This window comes from Pezoporus wallicus, unplaced genomic scaffold (genome assembly GCF_028554395.1).
Source record: "Pezoporus wallicus isolate ANWC-B61680 ecotype Strahan unplaced genomic scaffold, APGP_CSIRO_Pwel_v1 contig_6732, whole genome shotgun sequence".
NCBI classification, from domain to species: Eukaryota; Metazoa; Chordata; class Aves; order Psittaciformes; family Psittacidae; genus Pezoporus; species Pezoporus wallicus.
The window spans coordinates 333,551-356,021 of record NW_026638638.1 but is presented as its reverse complement, the minus strand read 5'-3'; the positions used below and the strand labels follow the sequence as shown (position 1 = coordinate 356,021).

Sequence of the window (22,471 nt, the reverse complement as noted above, 5' to 3'; positions counted from 1 at the left end):
AGTGGTAGGTCTGAACACTGATGTAAACCAGGCATGTTTTACACAAAAGAGGCTCAGCTTGCTCTGACAGCACATTACAAAAATAGAACGTTCACACCCTCACCAATGCTTACAGTTAAGATACTGGATACTCTGGGAGAAGGTTAAAATCCAGTACTTGCCATGTAGACTTGTTCCTAGCAAACAAGAGTCCCCAAGTTACTTACTGAGTTCTTTTCTAGCAGAAGTGTGAGCTATATGAATTACACAGGTAGTGGACTGTTTGGTACTATAATTTATTTGTATACAATCATCATGTACTCTGCCTTTGAGTACAGTATGTTGAGTGCTGCATGTTCTGTCCAACATAACAACAGTCCTATAATATTATGGGACTATTTCAACTGATGAAAATGTGAAAACAAAATAAAATGACCAAGCAGATAGATTTTTGAAAAATAAAATTATCAGTCACAGCAGTTAACTGCAACAAATACTTGGATGGAGGTGGCAGCAGTCTGATCAGTTTCTAGCAGCTGGCTGGCTCTTCTACTGCATGAGCACCTTCAACAACAGCTTTCACACACTTGGCCATTGTCTGGGATGCTCTGCTGATTGAATCTGAAAAAAAGAAATCCAGATACACATCAGTGCGTTATAACTGTTTGTTTTCAAAATGGCACAATATAAAAGAGATTTAGAAGACTGCATACAAAGAGAATAAAGGAAAAGCACTTAGTTGAAAATACAGTCCGACAGCCTGTACTTTACAGCCATTCCAGATGATTTTATTAGAAAAATTTTGTTTCGTCAGAAGACCCAAATCCTCCATATCTTAGAGGAAAGCTTTAAATGCCTCCTAAGAACCTTCCTGTAAAGTTAAGTAAAATGTATTGATTTCAGAATGGAAAAGGTCACACTACACGTACCTGTCATATAAAAGTCTTTTATTGTGAGCTGAGGTGGAACAAGGGGATCAGCAAGAAGCTGTTGCTTCACTAACTGTGGCAGGAAAGGAAAAAAAAAAAGTCAGCTTTATGACAGGAATTCACGTTTGCTTGGTGAATTCTGCATTCAGTGCAGGTCAAAGAATGCGTGTGGTACTTATTACATATGAAGAAGGCCCATTTCTTCAGAAAGCATCAAGCTGTGTAACAGCACTAAATCATGCCCAGATGCTTCAGTTTCAGTTACCTTTGACAATTCATTTGCCTGGTTGAAGTAGTTAGCCTCTTCGACATCATCGTATCGAACCAGATTAGGAGATACTTCTTCTAAACGTTTCCGTATTTGATCAAGGTTCTCATAAGGCAAAGTCAAACCAGCCAACTAAGAGCATCACAGAAAGAAATGCCATCAAGTCTAGGGATTTAATTCACAGTGATTTAGATTACCAAGCCATTAACATACCTAAAGTAAAATAAGGAAAAATCCAAACTCCTAAACACAGGCAATTATAATGTACAGACTGAAGCAAAGTCACAGTATTTTGTTAGACTTGTGATGCTCACAGTTAAAATTTGCAGACAAAACTTCGCCCATTATGCACTCGAATAGCATACAGCAGCTACAGTATTAGTGCTTTCCTCAAAAGGGAAACAGTATCGTTTAACTCACAGAATTAACAAAGGACTCAATACAGAACATTACTTCATAAGACTACACTCATGTATTGCCCTGAGAATGTACCTCTTTTTTGGAAACACTATATAAAAGGAACTTAACCTCTCAGTATACTTTTATTAGAAGCCATTTATAACAGGAACAGTACCTCAGAGACAGCTCTAATAATTTTCCAGTCTTCCCTTGCCATCCCGGGAGGCGTAACTGCAACTCTTGTCTGCTGGGCCCTACCCTCAGTATTCACATATGTGGCTGCCTTCTCTGTATATGCTGCTCCTGGGAGAATAACATCAGCCATGGGAGCTCCCACATCCCCGTGATGTCCTAAATACACGGAAAGAGGAAACAGTACACAGCCATGGAAGGCTTAAGTAAGTCACAATAAAAAGAAATGCTTTAGTTACACAACACAGAATTTCTGTGTTCTTGGTAAAAATGAGTTTCTGAGGCTTGCTTAACCAGTAATATAAAGGCTATTATGCTGACTGCCCTGAGGTCTTACTTGCCTAGTGCTCTGGAGAGAACAAATGGACTACAAGCAGTAGTAAGTGCTAGTTTAGTCTCTACAGTCACTCAGCTTTGGGGGTTCCTGGAACACAGATACTTAGTGAATTAAGAAAAGACCATGTTTTGGTATGATAGAACAGCTGGGAACCAGTGCTGTTTTGATGCTAGGTTTGAAGCCATGCTCCCAAAGAGCTATTCCAAGAGATATTCCCTTACTACTTATCAACAGTTTCTCATTTTTACCCAAGAAATAAGTAATCAGTATCTCAAGTTACGTGTTTAAGTTCCACTTCTTGGCAGAAAATGAAAGCTAGAATTTATCAAAGAGTCAGATGTGTTTGTAAGAACACGCCACTGTTTCAGCTTTCTCTCTAACTATTAGATAGCAACATTTCTTAATTTACATCTACTAATCACCTTGATAGATGATAAAACAATCCTTTGGCAAATCCTGACGTGTTATACAACCCGAATCTGCTCCCAAGAGATATAGGACTTTGGGAGGATTTTTCCTAATTGCTTCCACTCCTGGTTTGAAACCCAGATCCAGAGCAGCTACCTGGCTTGCAACCCTGTAGGAACAAACACATTATGACTTTAAGTTATTTCATAATTCTTCCTCTACCATCAGAACAAAACTAACTTCTTTTTTTTAACCAAATATTTGAAAAGGATATAAGAGATCTCTTAACATTAACAGGACAAAAAAGAAGCATAAAGGCAGCTGACAATTCCTGACAGGAGTATTTAACAGAATACTAGGTTGGTTTTGCATTTTGACAAAGTAATGCCATTTGAAGTTTTCACAGTGAATCTCACTTATTTAAGATAGGACAGCAAAAATAAAGGCAGACATTCCAGGTCAGGGCCTAGTGGCAGGCAGCTCACTTGTCATCTGGAACATCAAGGTTCACCTTTCAGTTATGTATTGAACTCAACACCCTTTAATTTAGGGCATTCACATGGAAGATAAAAGACCAGCTACCAGACCATTATCTACTCTGAAGCACTTAAGACTTAAGGCCACTATTTTATCACTATTAATTTATTCACACATAAAAATACTTTTAAAAGAATGAAATAATAATTCTTATTTTTCTGGCAATCTCTTTCTTTTCCAAAAAAAGAATTTTGCATAATCCTACATAATCAGGTGCCAGACTTCCAATTGTATTTAAAAGAAAAGAGATTCTCTCTGTACAGAGTACGTACCTTTCAGTGCTGCTCGTTTGTCTGACCAGTCAGACATATAGGTTCCAGTAAGTTGTTGCTTTTTACATTTAAGGTAGAGAGGACGGGAACATCAAACACTAACATGAAAGACTGACAAACCCCATGTAAAAAAGGTATCACGAGTCTTTAACTCGTGAGTATTTTGGTATTAAATGTTTCAGTTTCAACAGCAGGATTTTATATTCAAGTTTCAAGCAGGACCAAGCACTGCTCTTGCTATACTAGTTTCACGTCAATGAAGCTGGTTTTGGCAGAAGGACTTGTTTGAGTCTCTGAATCTGAGCACCACTACAACTGCTGAAATAACTTTTCCTTTACAGATCACCAATTTGACAGAGTTTTAGAAAGAGTGGGGAAGGCCTGTCCCAAGAGGAGCTTGCCTCTTAAAAGGAATAATATCCCAATAAACTGAGTAACTAAGATCACAAGCCCTAAAATTAAAAGCTTTGAAGCTTTTTTATTAACTATTCAGTTAAGAAATTGCACAGTAAAAGAAATATTGTGAGAAACCATATTATTTAAATACTCTTTCCATTTTGTTTTTCTTCCTTGAGATAAAAAGCCATCACTTAGCAAGTAACCCTGGTCTGCTGTGCATTCTGCTGAGCACTGTGCTATGTTTTTAAGCTCTCTTGCATTCTATACCTTTGAATTTAAATTGTATCTTTAAATATAATAGATTAATAAAATTTCATGGAGAGCCTGAAAATCTTGACAGGCCAAGGAACACACTTTTATTAAGGAGTTTCTGCAAGTTTGTACTTCTGGGTTTTATATTCGCTACAGGTTCTAATCTGATAAGCTGCTTGTGTGTAAACCAAGAAATGTGCACTGCATAGATTGTGGTAACATGTTAAGGCCCAGCGTGAACGAAAGTTGCTCCTTCCCAAAAAGCTTTGAAGCAAACCTGTGGAGGATGTTCATGACTTTCCAATCAGGATCAACACCGCTCTTAGTCCTCGCATTCTGTGCAATGGTGGAAACTGCAGCATGGATAGCTGCTCCGTCACCGCGCTGCAGTGCTGCGCTGCCTACCACCACCATTGGCTTTTTGGCCTCACTAAGGACCTGTGCGAGTAAAGAATCAAGAAATTCATTCCATGGCTCTGAAGACAATTCTCGGTGCAGATAAAGTAATAAATCCCATCATTTCTACATAAGTCTTCCATGCAAAACTATGGTTCTGAAATGGTCATTATTTCATTTAGAGATAAAGCCAAGAGAAAGTACTATAAGCAGGATGCTACCATGTCAACACAGAACTATACTCTTGATAACCAGACATTTAAGTAGAAACACCAGCAGCTGAAACAGCCTGGTTTATATCAAGAAATATTCAGAAGTTTCCTGCACTGCAAAGTTTTACACACCTGAATATATTAAATAGTTCACACATACTTGGTGCACACTAATCATTACCTCATCTCTGCATGTGATTAAAAGCAAACAGCCCCATACACAACATGGTACTTCTCTTCAAATTTATCTCTGGGGGGAATCCAAATCCAATAAATCTGAAATCAGTCACACCCCTAAGTTGTGTGTACCTTGCAGAATGCATGTTTTCCAGAAGCAATCTCCTGGAGTATCTGTGGAGACTCTCCTAGATGATGGTATGTGTAGGTCAGATTCACAGGAGAGCCAACAAGGGCCACTTGCAAGTCATTGTGAAGCCAGCTGAAAACACAGCAAGCATTTTATAAATGTTTCATAAAAATCAAAGAAACACAGAGTTTTACTCAACCAAACCCACTAATTATGATTTTAACAATAACTTGAAATAGGACACCAATTCTTTCAAAGGAATTTACATGGCATTCACTGGTTGGTAACATGCAGTTTAGCATTATTCTGACGTTTAAGAAAACTTTAGGTTTTTTTAGAAGGCCTATTTCTCTATGTACATTCTGGAGCCAGTGCAGCAATACAATTTATATGGTAAGTTCATAACTCAATTGCCTCCTATCCTCAAACTTTTGCCAATTCAGGGAAGAAAAAGTTGCACAAAATGAGGTGCAACCTTAAACGTTCTTGTCTGGTGTTAGGCAAAATCCAGCTAAACCCCACACCTACAGCTACTATTAAGTGTATTTAGCTTGACTTAACTGTTAGCTATTTCAGAATTGAGGTTAAAGCCATCTGTATGAGAAAAGGATTCCAAATTTGACAGTGCTCACAGTTTTAGGAATCCACTTATTTCTTAGATGAACAGAGAGATTCAGCTGGTAAGAAATTTCTCCTTTTTTGCAGCTTCTCATAGCACAGACTTATAAAAAAAAATATGAATTGTTCATAAATTTAATTGCATTTTTTTTCCTCTCAAACTTTTAAGGCCACTATTGTTTAAAATTATGTATTTTGGAAGATCCCAGCATTAAAAAGGACAGGTATTTTCTAAAGCTCATTGTCTCCTGCTGACATATCTTCTTAAAGTTGTATTAGCTATGTTCAGAAGTCTGGGAAAGCCATATTATTTGTCAAAAAAAACATTACATTTGAATAATTGCTTCTAAAATCAGCAAGTCTGATTTGTTACAACACCACCACAAAAAGCAAACTGATGCTGAAAAATTATTCTTTAAGGAATATGGTTTAACAAACTTCTCTAAGAAAATCTGAAGTGTCTGTGTAATGTAACAAAGGAATAAATGTCTGAGTATATGAACTTGCATAAATGTCAAAGTAAGAGCTTACAAAACATAACTATAAACTGCAGGGAGAAGAGACCCCTTTTTTCTACACATGTATCACCATTCCATTTACTAAAAGGTGAACTAAATCCAGTGAGTCCATCTGGATAAATGCTCTCAATTTACTGCCTGCGGCTCCACCTGAGCACTGCATCAAACCCAGATGGATTTGCATGCTTACTCACCACCAAGGAATACAAACCTCTTTCGAATTCTAGCATTAAAAAGTGGTGCCTCAAAGCGTGGATTGGTGCCAACCAGAAGCAGGATATCTGCCTCCTCCACTCCGGCAATCTTGGTATTAAGCAGGTAGTTGGAGCGTAAATCTGTGCTATAACAAGAAGATGTAAGAAAGAAAAAGTATAAGAATTCAGGAAAGTAAAGGAATGAATATGCAATAAAAATTCTAGATGCACAAAATAATTCTTCATTTTGGAAGAGAAAGGGAAAGAAGAGTTTTCTCAATCCAAATTACCCAAAAAAAAGAGCAGACCTCTCTCTTTCATGAGTATCAAGACAGCAAAACATTAAAGGAATTACGAAGTGCGTATTCCCTACATTTACGGTCACTGACAGCCTTCACAAACTTCATCTGCTATTACACAGTTTTCAAGATCCTAATTGTAGTACATTTTTCACAACACAAATAGAAATAAATTATCCAACTTACAAGAGTGTAACTGGCTTTCAGTACCCTACTATTAAACTGCAGCAACCTCAACACATAGTGTGCAGCCCTTTGCTCTAATAGAGGCTGTATATGAACTAACAATCCATAAATACTCTCTATAAATGAATACTGTAAATTTAAACAAACCCTGCTAATGCATCAGCAATTACTATTCTTAGTCATTTCAGAATCTTTCTTACCATGAGATCAACTGCAGACTGGAAAGTTTATTAACGTACTAATTAGAACCAAACTTTGCCTGGACTCTTACCCAGCTCCAGCAGTAGGGAAGACCTCTTCAGTGCAGAGTGTATCACAATTTACTCTATTGAGTAAGTCTTTCAGAGCTATTAGTGCTTCAGCATCCACCAGTCCTCCTACAATTGCTGCTACTTCATTACCTTTTACAGCCTGAAGCTGGAGAGAGAGAAAATTTAAACATAAGCAAGAGAAACCATTGAAATAAATTCCCATTTGGCCCAGTGTTTGCTGCATTAGGATGTGCAAAAGCCAGCAGTGCAACCGCTGGCCTCGAGCGGCACAAACTGATCAGCAGTGTCTGACTTCTCCAGGACAGCAACTCCAGCTCCTTCAAAGCTCACAATAAGCACAGAACAGCTCTGTATTCTATGCAGGTCTCTCCCACTTGAGTTATTACTCAGATGTGGCCAATTCTCATTTGGTGTGGTGAGGTAAGAAAGATCTTTGAGTGCTTTTATTTTAATGACTATGAACTGCAGACAGAACACAAACTTCCATAACACAAGCTCAGTAAACTCAACTCAAAAGTATTATATGAGAAGCAATAGCTTTTGCAACAAACCCTGCTACTGTACCATGGGCAAAAACATCCTTGAGGAAGGTTCAATTACAGTTATTCAATTCTACTTTGTCCCACATAAAATTTTTAATCAAAACCCAGAGCAGTCATGCAGCACTTCATTTGAACAGCAGTATCAATCACCACACAGAGAAAGCACTGAGGCAAGCACAATTCAGATATAAGTAATACAGAATTAATGGCTTTGATAGCAAAAGTGGTGATAGCACTGTTCAAATAAATTTAAAGAAGTCTTCAGATAGATCAGAGAAATTCAGGACTAAGTTGCTTCTTCCTAACATTCTGAGGGAACAGTTTCATTTCCTATTTAAATAAAAGTATTTTCTCTCCCAGTGCCCCAAATAAAATCATGATTAAGACAACATTTTTCAGATGGTCCAATCCATGAAACAGGAAATAATATTCAAAAAAAAAAATGTACGTGGAAATACAATGGATTAAAAGTCAAATGCTATCCTCTAATTCTGTATAACTTTTCATGTTAATCACTGTTACATGTTCAGCTTTAGATATTAATTTTACACTACATATATTGAAAATTGTTCTTACCACACCAGCAACACGAGTTAATACATCCTCCCATGAGGCATAAACAAAGAGTCCTTTCTCATTTTTGATCATTGGCTGGGTAAGTCTCTGACGCTTCAGACCATCATAAGCAAACCTAAGTGAACACCACTAACATTATTAAAGAGAAAAGATAACTGTGCATGCCAAGTATTAAATATGACTGAGTTTTTTAACAGTTTGCAATGATGAGGAAAGAGAAACACAAGAAATATTTCCCCTGAAAGTTTAACTTTTCCTTCTCAAAACCAAGTAAAAAAATCTGTGATACAAATTTAAAAGTTACTGTAAAAAAAACAAAATGCTACAAAACCAAAAACATTAGAAGACTTGGTAGATTCAATTATAGCATTAAAAGCACGCTTTACCCATTAATCTTCACTAGAGCTTTACAATATTAGCAGTGAAATCCAAAACTCAGTGCTATTGTCCGTATATCTGGCTGTGCAAAGTGTGCCTTTAATGCGTGTAGAAATGTGCACGTGGGTACAGACACCTCCCACACACCTTGTTTTGTCAGATATCCATTCCTCATTGATATCTTCATGCAGCCTTGGCAAAATCCTCATCACTTCCCCAGTTCTCGTGCTCACTATGATGTTGCTTCCAAGTGCATCGAGAACATCAATTGACTCTACCTTCCTGTTTAGAAGAACAAATAAAACCATTTGCAGTTTTCTACATATAAGCAGCAATAGCATCCTGGTTTTGGCTCGAATAGAATTAGTTTTCTACCTAGCAGCCAGTACAGCACTGTGGTAATTCAGGATGGGAATAATGTTGGTAACACACTGGCATTTCAGTTGTTGCTAAATAGTGTTTACACTAAGTCAAGGAATTTCCAGCTTCTCACACCACCCCACCAGTGAGTAAGCTGGGGGCACAAGAGGTGGGACGAAACACAGCCAGGACAGCTGATCCCAACTGGCCAAAGGGATATTCCATAAGAGATGACACCAAGCTGGATGTGGGCCACTGCTCAGGAACTTGCTGGGCATCAGTCAGTGGGTGGTGAGCATCTGCACTGTGCATCACTTGGTTTGTATATTCCAATTATCATTATTATTTTCCCCTCCTTTTCTGTCCTATTCTGTCTCTTTATCTCAACCCACAGATTTTACTTTTTTTTCCCCAGTTCTCTCCCCAGTCCCACTAGGGAGGCAGGGGTAGTGAGCAAGCAGCTCTGCGCTCTTTAGCTGCCTGCTGGCTTAAACCACAACAGTCTTTTTTGATACCTATCATGGAGTACAAAGAGTTAACAGATATGACCAGACCATGTTAAACCAAGTTTGTTAAAAACATTCATTATATTTAATAGTCACTAGTCACAATGTTGGTTTATTTGCTCTCAAGAGTTGCTATGAGTGTTCTCAGATTTGCATTATGTCACACCTTACTTGCTATGTGTCTTCCCTGGCTTATGATATGATAAAATTGCTGGTTGTGAGACTAATCTGGTATTTGTATACAGCATTGTCATCACCTCCATACTTTGGGAGCCATCTATTGGAAACTATTAATAATTACAACTTTGACCTTTTCTCCTCAGAGAGCCCATCTATGGGGGAAATACCTTCTTCCACTTTTCCTCCAGGCTAATTACAATAGGTCTTGAGAATTTTCACTGTTCGTAGGATGTTCAAACCAGCATGTCCCTACTGCTGTCTCCTGAATGTTTCAGGTCTTGGTTATATTTAAGAATACCACCCTGAGATCTGCCCCGAGGCTAGACAGTTATGAATGGCAAGGTATGTGGGATAGCATGAGCAAGTGCCTATGACAGCAGTGAATTATTTGTAAGGGTGAATTATTTGTAGCTTACTGGGCCCAAGACACTTATGGCCATCAAGGAATAGATTCAACATAGAGATGGACTCATGATCAAGGGGTGCACTTACCTAACCACAGACACTATTGCCCAGGTTATCCATGAATGTGAAACATATGCTGCAACTAAGTGGCTAAGGCCTCTCTAGTATGGAGGACGATGGCTGCAATATAAATATGGGGGTCCTGGCAGACCGATTGTATCACACTCCACAAACTCACCAAGGTAACCACCATATTCTTACAATGGTGGAAACATAAGTGCTGTACTTCTAGCTTTAGATATATATATAGGAGTTTAGTTTCCCATAATATTTTAAATAATATCCTCAACAATTACTGAGTTTATGAATTTGATTTTTCTTTTATATGCTTTTTATTGAGCAATCACCACAACCTACAAGGCCAAAACATTTTAGGGTAAAAAATAAGGGAATAATAGTCTACAAGCTATAACTTCCTTCCTTTTCTTGAATAAGACGTGAGTAAGTAACAGACTGTCTTAGATTCATCCTACGGAGAAGTCTACAACAAAAATCAGAGATAACCCTTGGTATCACAGATGGATATATTCTAAGATAAAGTGTACAACAGAAACAGAGAACACTGCCTCCTCAGTATGATTTAAGGTACATACCTTGTCTCCCATGGGCGTGCAGTAAAGGCATATGGCTTGGAAGTAAGAGCACCAACTGGGCAGATGTCAATAATATTCCCTGATAACTCGGACATGAACATTTTTTCAACATAAGTACCAACTTGCATGTCGTTTCCTCTCCCGGTTGTTCCCAAGTCATCTACCCCTGCAACCTCACTAGCAAACCTGGCAGGTGCAAAAAGAATGTAAAACAAAACTGGAATATACAAACAGCAACACAGCACATTTTTCAACCCTTATCTAATTTTCTTAAGATAAAAACATTAGCCTTAGTTGATATAGCTGAAAGAAGAAAACAATTGTTTAGATACATTAGGCAGGGCCCTCACATGCAGGACTACACATCTGAAGAATTTCATTTGATGGGGCTACACAAACTTGGTGGGGTTAAATAAAAAGCCAGATCAGTTCAGTGCTCATTGCATTTCACAGTCCGAGTCCAAGATTAGTCCTAACTAACATGGTCTTTCTAGAACAAGGTCTTTCTAGAACTAAGAGGGTACACTGTATTCTTTTCCCTCTGGTAAAATTAGCCAGTACTGAACCTCAGGACTAAGGAACAGCATAAACACAGCTATCAGAGGCTGCCAAGAAAAACTAAATCTTGCAGCTGTGGCTGAAGAAGTCACTGAACATTTTAAAATCCATTCTGGTACTAACACCATGGAAACAGTTCTGCCCTGTAGTATTCTGATTTCACTTTAATGTTTTGGCCATCTCTATTTCCTGTATGCAGCTGTCTGGTGGCTCTAGGACATTATGTATCAGACCCTACCAGAAGCACATCCTTACGTACAGTGAGAAAAATAGTTTTTAATAAACTGACTGCCCCTCATAGTGTTTCTTTCATAAGTAACAGCCTGCTCAGTACTCTCTCCACTGAAAAATAAAGAATATTACCTGATACATCGAGTGCACTGTATACACCGAGTCATGATTGTTTTGACTAATGGGCCAATGTTCTTGTCCTCCACAGCACGTTTTCCCTCTCTAAATCTACTCCTGTCACTGCCAAACATCATTGATTGATCCTAGAACAGACAAAAGAGAACAGACATATCCAGGCTGCTGGAAAGCGCAACTGCACCTAAGACAAGAGTATTAATACGTAAGTCTACAAAATTTAATTGTATGTTGTACCTGCAGATCACATTCTCCACCCTGATCACAGATAGGACAGTCCAATGGGTGATTTGCCAGCAGGAACTCCATTACGCCCTCTCTGTTGGTTTCAGGAACTGAAGTTAGTGTCAAGTTCACCTCATTAAGCAGATAGTACACTTGTCAGCTATAGGAGGCTAGAAGAAAGGTACCTTGCTTTCCTTGACTTCTCAGAGTTTGTCAGTATGTTCCAGCCCTTCATAACTGGCATAGCACAAGCAGCAACTGGCTGCAATCAACACAAAAAGCAGATATGAACATAAAATATTTCTTCTCAACATGGGCACAAACCTCAACCTCTCCCTCCCCCAGAATTCTGACACAGGCATCCCTTATTAACATGTTACAGGAATAAAAATATATATGCAAAGAAAAAAAGAAGAAAATCTAACCACTCAAGTCACTAGAACCCACATTTATTAGTAATCTGCAATATAAAAAGGTTAAATTAGTTATGACTTAAATATTCTTAAAGTTGAAAATTTTACACTTTTGGGTTCCAATTCAAGTAGTTACAGAAAGAAGAAAGTCAATTTTAACAGATACAAATCATATCAAAGTGAATCAGCAGAGATCTGGAAAATCTCTAGAACTGAAGTTCAAAGTATGCATCATTTATGAAACATTTATTTGGACAAAGCCTGTACAAAAAAGTCCTGGAATAAAATTCTTCACAAGATTACTGCAAGTTTAACAAATCTGCTCAGAAAACAAATTCCTTCTACTTTTTGGTCACATCTTGACACAGATCATCCTGTCTTCCATCTGTAGTGATAATCCAACATTTCCAGAGACATACAAAGGTCAAACTAGGGAATTCAAGTTAAGGTGAGCTAAAGAGTTTTACTTGTGAATATAGATGTGTAATCCAAGACTGAAATCCAAAAGAACGTCTCAACTATCTGCATAGATTAATACCGCTGAAGAAAGCATTCAATCCAGAAGTCTATTATTTTACAACAGACATCAATGAGTTAAAATATAAATTAATAAGCAACTGCAATCTCTACTTGGCTAGAAAAAAACTGCGGACACTAATTCCACAGCTGAATTCATACAGTATCTGAAGTTTACTATTTGTGTAGTATCAGCTGAAAATGTGCAGTTGAAGCCTGACTTACAGAACATAAAAATACATCTGACTGAAAGCACACAGACATGAAATACTCATGTCCAGGAGCAAAATAATCTGGAATAACCCAAGAACTGACTTTGACCAATAGGCAATCACTGCAGTCCTATGGGGAGAAGGAAAAGAGCTGCTTCAAGCAGCTGAATGACAACAACTTGTGTGCTAATAAGAGCACAAACAATTATTTACAGGACTTAACTAGGCCCTAAGCACAGCAGAAAACTGCACTCCCAATGAAACACACACACAATACCTTTGGAGCTTTCTCAATTTCCACAAGACACATCCTACAGTTTCCAGCAACAGAGAGACGATCATGGTAACAAAACCGGGGTATCTGAATTCCAGCCTTTTCACAGGCCTATAATGAATAAAAACCAAAGGAAAACTAAATTTCAGTTAGACCTTTCAGTTCCACCTCATAAAACGTTATGCAGTTATTCAAAGAATAACTGTGTTAGTACTCAGGAATATAGTACCTTTGCCCTTTCACTTTACTAAGTGACCATAAAGAAAAGATTGTGACCAAGCAGAAACATGTCAGGTTATCAATTACAAATATATTTTTTCCAAAATGTGTAACTGATTGGAGAAATGAGAACTGACCTCTCTTTAGAGAATAGAGAGAATTCTCTCTAATAGACAGCACACTAGCAATATAAGTAAGTTTTTAAAGAACAGACAATTTAAAGAAAAGTGCATAAAATGAAAATCTGAAAAATATAGAGGAAACAAGAATGAGTTCTGATAATTCAGCAACATGGACACTCTCTATAGAGGTACTCGAGCATAGTCACTCATCAACTTCAGCAGAATCCAAAACTCAAAGAAACATTCTTCCATGACATGAGTGAAAAAGAGACAGGAGGACAGAGACAACAGACTTCCACAGAGCAGATAAATACGTCCTTTCCTGTGTAAAATTCCCACAGCTGGTGGGGTCTATGCTATAGCACTAGCTATGCCTGCCAGAAGAAATACCACTGAATTCAATAAAAAAGAACTAACAAGATTTAATTTTTCTGATTATTTCTAAAAAAAACACCAAAACAAGCCAACAAGCACCCCCTAATCCCCCCCACCCCAAAAAAAAAAAACCACAAACAAAACACATGTAAGCAAAACTGAAAAAAAATCATTTAAGAAAATTTCACACTAGCCTCCTGCTGGGGGCATTCTAATGCCTTAACAAATTAGTAATTTGTACCCAAAACATGATGTATTTTGTACATTGTGTACTTTAATGTCCTAACTCGGTATACTATGGCCCCATTTAATGGCTTCTTAAAGAGAAGTTGGACTGGAAAAATATCGACTTGAAAATTTGGCCTGAAAAGCAGCAATGCTGAGTATGGGCCAAGAGATTGAGGTTTCATTTTTTCCCACACCAAGAACAAAAGAAGCAAAGGCTCAGCGTTCTAAATCATAAGAACTAATAACCAAAAGGAGACAAGCCTTCAATTACCTGAGACACCAAGTTAACAAAATACAAAATTAACAGGTTCTGAAAGACTATGAGGCCACATACGGTTCAAAGCTAGAATTTCAACCAGGATTTCTCAAAGTCCGTTACTGCATTGCATACATCTTTGCAGTTGTGATTCGTGCTACATGCATTCAGAAAATAAGGGCTGAACTGCCCAAAGGATTTCTGCCACATGAAATTACATCACAGTCAGTGAAAACACAGCTGAACAAAGCAAAGAACAATGTAAAGGGGTTTTGTTTGTTTTTTTTTTTTTCCTATATAGAATAAAACATTCTGCCAAGAAGTGAGATGGGGAATCCAGAAACAATTCAACATGCCACTCCCCATACCTGAAGTACTGTGGTTCCAGGGTTCACCAACACAGGATGCCCATCCACAAACACCTCTATTTGGTTGCTGGCTGCTGTTGCAGTTGTACGCCCTGAGAGAAATGGAAAAAGAAAACAAAACCCTTCAGTTACTGCTAGATGCAAACCATCAGACCCCATGCTCCTTATCTTACGCAGTACTGATAGAATTCCAGTTCCAGGAACAGCACAACGCAGAACTCCACAGTTCCAAGTGAAGTACGCATATATGCCCTTCAATAAGTCAATTACACACGTTAATTTTATCACCACACACACACACGCATAAACTAGAGACACTTACCACATACTTTGGAGGACTGGGTGACCCCAGCTAAGGTCCTCTGGACAGCAAGCAGTCGAAGCATGGTGCTTTGATAAGAGAGAAAACAGCATGAGGTTTTTATCAGTTTAAATGTCTGCGGACACGTGACAAACACTCAGACCGAAAACTTATAGACCAGCTGCCAAAAAGCATATATATGCCTATATAGGAGAATAAGAAGTTAGTTTCATAAACTGAAAGGCCTGGTTCTCTTTTTATACTTCACACGTAGGTATGTCACCTCACGCTAAAACCGGTGACCGTTACTACGACAAACAGCCGGCAGCCCAGCTCAAGGTACTAACTCTGCAAGAGGCGCCACTGAGAACGGGTGACAGCTCCACCGCAACCGGTTCGCGTTTACAAACAAACGCAAAGGCTCCCGAGTGGCAGCCCCTCCGCCTGCAGCGGGCCAAGAGCGGGGCCGCCTGCCCGCCCCGTCCCCCCCAGCCCCGCTCCTCAGGGTCCGCGCCAAGGCACCGCCCCCGGGGCCGAGGTCACGGCCGGCGGTAGCGCTGCCCGGCGCGGGGGTCACCTTGGAGGCGCCTCTGCCGCTGCCCGCCGGGCAGCCCCCAGCCCGCCGCCGAGCCCGTCAAGGGCACCGGGAGCGGCGAAAGGAGGAAGGAGACGGGAGCAGGGCGTCCATGGCGGCGGCGCCGCCGCAGCCCACCGATCCCGAGCTATGGAGGCGCCACAGCCGTCCCCGCCGCGGCGTCCACTATTACCTGGCGCGGGACTAGCGGCGGAAGCGCCTCGGCCTTCCCCGCCGCTAAACAGGCTGCCCTCAGCCTCGGCCTCTATGGCGGCCGCCTCGGGTATTTCCGCCACTTCTCGGTGTCTCCTTCGGCAATCTCCGGAGCGATCAGCCTCAGAGACGTGCGCTGCGCGCTGACGTGTACGCTCGGCAATCTTCGGAACGAACCGCTTCGGCCATTTCCGGCAAATCTTTGGCAAACGATGAAACTCGGCAATTTCCGCCTTTCTCTCGGCGCCTTCTCGGCCACCGTCGAGCACGCTGCGTTTGGCAGTTTCCGTCTTCTTCCGCTTTTTTCTTCTCCCAGCTCCGACCACTTCCGCTACTGCCTGCGGCGGGGGGTGGCGGGGATAGGACACGGCGGTACAAAGAGCGCCACAATACCCCTGTAACACTATCATTAACTTCATGTTCGTTACTCCGCATCGCTAACGTCCCAGCCGCTGCACGCCGTGCGCTGCAGCATTCAACGTGTGAGGAACTACTTCGCGATTTATTCTTGTGGAGGGATACTTACGCGTGCAATATCGCGGAGGGATCCCATGCGCTATATAACGGAGGCGCGGGGGCTGCCGGGCCTCTTTGAGCGGCGGCTTGGGTTGGAGCGCGTGTGTTCGCGCCGCTGCTGGCATGGGCTTTGGGGACCTGAAGTCCGCCGCTGGCCTCCGGGTCCTCAATGATTTCCTGGCTGACAGGAGTTACATCGAGGGGTGAGAAGCGGCTAGGGCTCGGGGGACGCCGGCATGGCCAGGCCGCGGTGAGGTCCGCTGGCCTGGCGGGATGGGGCCTTTCGGCAGCTGCTGTTTGGGGCCGTTCTGCGGGGCGCAGGGCCGGAGCTGGCAGAGCTCGTGAACCACCACAGCCCGCTTGGCTTTGGGCATTTAACGCGGAGCTCGTTCCTGGGCCCAGTAGCAGCCCGAGGGACGCACAGAGCCGCTAGTACAGCGCGGTCATCTCAGTGCTCGGTGGTTACTGCTTCACGTCCTCCTGCGTGCACCGAGAAAGGGAATTAATCTTAGGCTTGTTCTCCGCAGGTATGTCCCGTCTCAGGCTGATATAGCAGTCTTCGAAGCAATCAGTGCCCCACCTCCTGCAGACTTGTTTCATGCTCTTCGGTGGTACAATCATATTAAGTCGTACGAAAAGCAAAAGGCAAGGTATGTTTCGTATAAAGAGTTTAAATACGTATGCAGGCTGGTTTACGAAGTGTTGCATTTTTTTCCTCGAGTTTGAACAAACCGTTGGTTTTTACTGGTACTCTGTGGCTTTTTGGGTTGCTGTTGGAACAGAAACAGGTCTAGCAGCAGAGGAGGCTTCTTCTGTCAGCATTTAGGCAATGTGATTCTGTCTCTGGTCAGTTGTTGACATTTCTACTGAAGCTCATAAGAAAGGCTTGAGTGTTGTTGCTGCCATTTACACAAAGAACTGCTGAAAGCTGGAAATTACTAGTAATCGACCCCATAAAGGTGACACCAAAATGGATTGGAAAGTGTTACAGGAGTCTTGAGAGATAAACATACAATATGTAGATGATAGATAAGGAAAGTGTTTAATTCAGGTTTTTAGTTCTGGTAGGTAGAACAAAAAAGATGATTTGCAGTGCAGAAGCACATAACAAGGGGAAATGTGAAAGCAAATGCTATCTTTTTTTTTTAGTGATTTTAGTGTTCATGAAAGGTGCTGTATTGACTTCTGTGGAGACTGCAGGCCTCTCTAAAAAGGTACAGCATAGGTAGTGTCAGTGTTGCTGCACTGCCTCCTCTATGTGCCTCAGTCTGGTTTGGAGGGAACTCTTGTAAAGTTTCTGAAGCCCTTACAATGCTGAAGGGGACTGAGATTATAAAGCTACTTCACAAAGTTTGCTCTGTGGAAACTACTCACAGTTCCTGAAGCTAAAGCTGGTTTTATGATTCTTGTAAAAGCAGTTCACAGTAATAGTAAAACTACAAGCTTATCCTAAAACTACAGAACTATATGAGCTGTAGGAGAGCAGTTAAGTTGGGGGTTGTGGTCCCTCCTTGTGCTATTGAGAGCCAGCTTTCAGGGTAAAGCATTCACTGAAACTTCCAAAGTTTGCAGCAAGGTGGTTGCTGTCACTGTTTTTAAACAAAGAAGACCATGAACAGGAAGTTGATAACTTTTCATACATAGACTATACTACAGATAAATGATACCAATAAGAAGCTGGTTTTTATCTATACATTTTGGTGGAACAGCAGTGTTGGTCAGGATCATGTCAGTTCAGATGAACAGTCCTTGGATATGGGACTTCAGTTGCAGCAGAATGTCAGGAGCATCAGGAGTCATTTTTGGGGAGGTTCCTTTTCAAGTAGCAGAATTGGATTTAAATGTGGTTGGTTTTTTTCTGAGCAGCATTTGATTCTGAATGCACTTGTAGTTTCATTGACAGACTGTTGGTATTTGTATTGACACTTGAGTGGGTTCCTAATACCTGCTTTTTTTCTTTCAGCTTGCCAGGAGTAAAGAAGGCTTTGGGGAAGTACGGTCCTGCTGATGTGGAGGACACAACAGGGGCAGCCACAGATAGCAAAGATGATGATGACATTGATCTTTTTGGATCTGATGATGAGGAGGTACTTGTGACCTTTTTGTATTATGTTTGGGGTTTTAGGAATACCCAGGTATGCAGATCTTTGCCTCAACTAGTTTAAGTTACTTAAATTTGTGACCTTAATACCAGATCCTATTTAGAATTCTCAAATTCAACTCTTTGCAAAACAGAAGAGCTTGGAAGGTAAAAAGAGTTAGAAAGAAATGGGTTGCAATGGGATGAATTGCCTGCTTTGACTGGCTACATGATGAATAAAACAAAAAAATCACCATCTTTCGGCTGATGGTTGTGATGATTTGTTTTTGCCTGAGTAGATGCCAGTCAGTTTGGCAATGCTTTGAAGATGCAGGGTTTGGTGCTTTTCTGTAACTTCAGGTTTCTCTTTCAGGAAAGTGAAGAAGCAAAGAAACTGAGGGAAGAACGTTTGGCCCAGTATGAATCAAAGAAGTCCAAAAGTATGTCTACCAGGAACTTTTTAATCTCTTACACTGGGATTAATTTTCATACACTTGAATGGGGGGGGCTAGAAATACTAATTAACTGTAACATACAGGCTTGACTGGAATGAGACAGAGTACTTAGCTTCACTTGAGTGGCCTGTGGGCTTAGCCTTTCCTATAGCAAATAGTAACCTTAACATAGCTTTTGTCCTGTTAATACACTCTTGTTTGATTTAATCCAGAGGCTGAGCTTTCTGTTTAAATGGAGATAACCCCAGGATTTTCTTTAAAAGTTTATGGAAAAGGCTGCACTGCTCAAGGTCCTCCACAGCTACTGGTCTGGAACTGTTCAGAATTGTAGCAGTTGCAGTATTCCCTCTGTGGCAAATAAACTGTTACACAGGATTAAGCTCTTTCTCAGATCCTCTGAAAAGGACTTCCTGTGTAACAAACAACTTACGATTCTTAATCTGTGTTTTCTTATGAGACTTTCTGAAGAGCATATGTACATCTTCTACATAGGTAGAGCTGAAATAGTCTAGGGAATATATGTTGGTACAAGAAGCCTGTCACAAGAGGAAGTTCTTGTTGATGAAATTGGAATAATAGCTCTTGTAAAGCTAGTTTGCAAGTATATTAATGAGGTTTTGAACATTTCCTAGTTTTTAATGGTGGTTTTCTTCCCCTAGAACCAGCTGTTGTTGCCAAATCATCGATCTTACTTGATGTGAAGCCTTGGGATGATGAGACAGACATGGCCAAGCTAGAGGAATGTGTTCGAAGCATTCAAGCAGATGGATTGGTCTGGGGATCCTGTAAGTAGGAGAAAATTTCAAGGCAGAAAGATAGTGCAGTCCCTTAACATACAGCATATGAATGGGTAGAGTTGTGCTTGCTGTTTCCTGATCTGTTAAAATGTAGGTAGCTGCAACAGTGCAGGAATTGCATTCCTGCATTGTATCTTGACATAGTCAAAGAGGTGTATTAGTGCAGCAGCCAGGTTAAGATCCAGATGCAGGTTTCAGAAGCTTTAAAACTGGCTCTGCTATCCTGCAGCTCCCTGTATGGCACCTAATGCAGCAAGCAGACACCCATTCACACACATCACTGGTTTGGTCGGGGGACACCCACAGAAAGAAACCCTTTTCGAACCACTTTGTGCATGCTGTGGTATTAATGATGTAGTTTATAATCTGGAGCAAATTACGCTGTTTATGTATTTCTGCAAACTTGCTCAGTTCAATCTTAGATCTGCATTTTTAAGAGATCTCACCAATCAAAGAGTACCAATGCTATTCTTTTTCTTCCTTTGTTTTTGTAGCCAAGCTGGTACCAGTTGGCTATGGTATCAAAAAGCTTCAGATCCAGTGCGTTGTTGAAGATGATAAAGTTGGAACAGATATGCTGGAAGAGAGAATAACAGCTTTTGAAGATTACGTACAATCAATGGATGTAGCTGCTTTCAATAAGATTTGAGTCTTGAGATAGAATAAATGCAATTGCAAAAATGGGGCCTTGTCTGTGGTTAATTCAAAATCATTGTGTGGTCAAACCCTTAAAAATTTAGTTGAGGGGTAAAGTAGAAGCTAAAACTGAATTTCAGGGTTGGTCCAACATCCCACTGTAGTACCCAAGAGCATGAGCCAGAGAAAGAGAAAATTTGTACAGTCAGTCCGGGTTTAACATCTACTTGGCTTGAAAAATCTGAACTGCTCTTGGGGGAAGCTGCATCTGTAGACATTTCTGTAATTCCTCTGGAAGAAGGGATGGTTTCAAGGGGAAAAGACAGGGCTCTGGCAAAGTACAGGTAATTTAACAGGTAAGAACAGTAGTATGAATTCTTTTTGCCTGCTAAATTTGTGACTAACCAAATACACTGTGGCTTTTGTTGAAAGCTAAAACTTAGCTTCACTGAGGGGAATGGAAGTGAAGGCAAGTTAGAAGCTACTGCTGTGTGCTAATGGTGCCAAGGCACGTAGTGAAACACTATTGGACTGGAGACCAGCATGGTGCCTTATATCTCCTGTGGTGTGGACTTGGACCTCTTTTTCTCTGATGTCTGAAAACATTTGCAGTGAAAGTACTGTAAACTTTCCATCTTTTCCGGGGCTTCTGAATTAGTACAGCAAAGAATGGGGCTGGTAAAAACTCCTACTTTGATTCGTATTCTAAGGTCCTTGTGCATCCTGCACCTTAAAATAGCCGAGGCAAGCCCTGGTTAGCTTGGGAGTGGGGTTGTGCTTCTCGAAAGGCACTGCAACTCAAAGGCGACTAGAGGGCAGCATGCACCTTCCAACAGGACCCCGGGCACCAGCTCCTCTGCAGGGCAGTGCGGGGATGAACAGCCTGCAGTGACTGAGGCTGCAGCTCATGCAGATGGGTGTTTTACTTGGCTAATAAGCAAAGCATGCTCCAGACTAAAACCAACAAAAAAACAAATTAAATTAAAATCAATTAAAATGCAAAGATAAAGTAGTGTAACTAACACCAGCTTGAGCTCCTTGCTTCACTCCAGATTGGTTTCTAGATTGATTTTTGACTTTTTTTTTTTTTTTAAAGCTTGAAGAACCTATCAGAACTGTTCTCCATTCCTTATCCATGGGAATGATACAAATGTAAAGGCTGTCAAAGTTGTGAAGCTTATAAATAAAATCACATTTCTAGGCTTTCTGTTGGACTCAGAAATTGTGACCCTGAAATGGAAGCCTTTTACATGCCATGTTGGTCACTCAGTGCTGAAGCCTGAGAGCAGCAGCTAAGATAAGTTTTTGCTCTGTTTCACAGAGCATGTGTGTATGGTTATCTAGGACAGCAGGTCCTGTTTCTCCTGTCTGAATGTCTGCCAGCTTCACATTATGCAAGAGCTTTGTTTTATAATTTGTCTCAGAGAAAAAAAAAATCTGCCTCCTAGAGGTTTAAAGTATTATTCAACAATTGAAAGTAAGTATAATTACATGCTTCAGTCCCACCTCCCATAAACTTAACTCTTAAAGGACTGGCTTCATCCCATGTGTAATAACGCACAGTGCCCTAGCTGCTGCTTCTACATCAGGTAGCTCAGTTTTATCAGTTCTTTCATGGTGCTGTTAAAAGCAAGAAATCAGCAAATGCCACAAAAAAAAAAAAATTCTGCCATAAAAATACAATTTTTATTGTCCTTGGCCATTACTGTTTCTGACCTCCCATCCAACATGCTTCTTACCTTTAAACTCTTTCCTTGACATTGAAATTAAAGTTTCAGGTAGATAAAATGGTTTGGTTCATAGGCTAACTTTGTTTAAATACAGCCCTGTGAGCCATCCATCTGACCTGCCAGGCTGGATTCCCCTGTGTGTGTATATGATAGGCTAAGCATGCATGTATAAACTCCTCAGTTGTTGGGATTTCATTTGTGGGATTCTTTTCCTTGATCTTAGAAGGCAACTTGCTGCACAGGAACAAGACAAGCTAAAAAGCACAGTCTCTGCAGTTGAAAAAGATATAGGGCAAGGGAACGCCACAGAATCAACATATCTTTATGTTATGTAGTATTTGGGTATGTGTTGGTGTGTCATTGTGCCTGTGAAAAATCAGCATCTTAGAGTAAATGAGACACTACTATCTCAAGTGTCTTAACAGAAAGACCAGCAGAAAGGTCTGTAATTTAAATATGTGAT

General features: G+C 40.5%; 2 protein-coding genes and 2 non-coding genes across 5 annotated transcripts; 3 read left to right on the top strand and 1 right to left on the bottom strand.

The window, feature by feature from the left end:
• Window positions 1-259: 259 nt before the first annotated feature.
• On the bottom strand, window positions 260-16,010 carry NDUFS1 (NADH:ubiquinone oxidoreductase core subunit S1). 2 transcript variants are annotated; one of them, XM_057411662.1, is made up of 19 exons: window positions 15,775-16,010; window positions 15,029-15,096; window positions 14,707-14,798; window positions 13,142-13,249; window positions 11,909-11,985; window positions 11,736-11,817; window positions 11,496-11,626; window positions 10,575-10,760; window positions 8,618-8,752; window positions 8,093-8,207; window positions 6,974-7,119; window positions 6,235-6,363; window positions 4,890-5,019; window positions 4,250-4,410; window positions 2,527-2,681; window positions 1,751-1,926; window positions 1,174-1,308; window positions 909-981; window positions 260-600 (listed from the first exon to the last, which is right to left on the bottom strand). In XM_057411662.1, exons 2-19 carry the CDS (start codon window positions 15,090-15,092, stop codon window positions 509-511), a joined length of 2,187 nt encoding a protein of 728 aa, XP_057267645.1. In that variant the 5' UTR covers window positions 15,093-15,096; window positions 15,775-16,010; the 3' UTR covers window positions 260-508. The 2 variants fall into 2 exon arrangements, with proteins under 2 accessions (XP_057267645.1, XP_057267646.1); XM_057411663.1 differs by having other exon boundaries at window positions 15,029-15,097; window positions 15,839-16,010.
• Window positions 16,011-16,387: 377 nt separating this feature from the next.
• On the top strand, window positions 16,388-20,323 carry EEF1B2 (eukaryotic translation elongation factor 1 beta 2). Its single transcript, XM_057411762.1, has 6 exons — window positions 16,388-16,513; window positions 16,838-16,960; window positions 18,274-18,397; window positions 18,764-18,830; window positions 19,505-19,630; window positions 20,137-20,323. The coding sequence occupies exons 1-6, from the start codon at window positions 16,434-16,436 to the stop codon at window positions 20,289-20,291; spliced, it is 675 nt and encodes a 224-aa protein (XP_057267745.1). The 5' UTR covers window positions 16,388-16,433; the 3' UTR covers window positions 20,292-20,323.
• On the top strand, window positions 18,612-18,692 carry LOC130600447 (small nucleolar RNA SNORD51). Its single transcript, XR_008972457.1, has one exon. It is a non-coding gene; the product is annotated as a small nucleolar RNA SNORD51 (small nucleolar RNA).
• LOC130600448 (small nucleolar RNA SNORA41) lies at window positions 19,139-19,272 on the top strand. Its single transcript, XR_008972458.1, has one exon. It is a non-coding gene; the product is annotated as a small nucleolar RNA SNORA41 (small nucleolar RNA).
• Window positions 20,324-22,471: the final 2,148 nt, after the last annotated feature.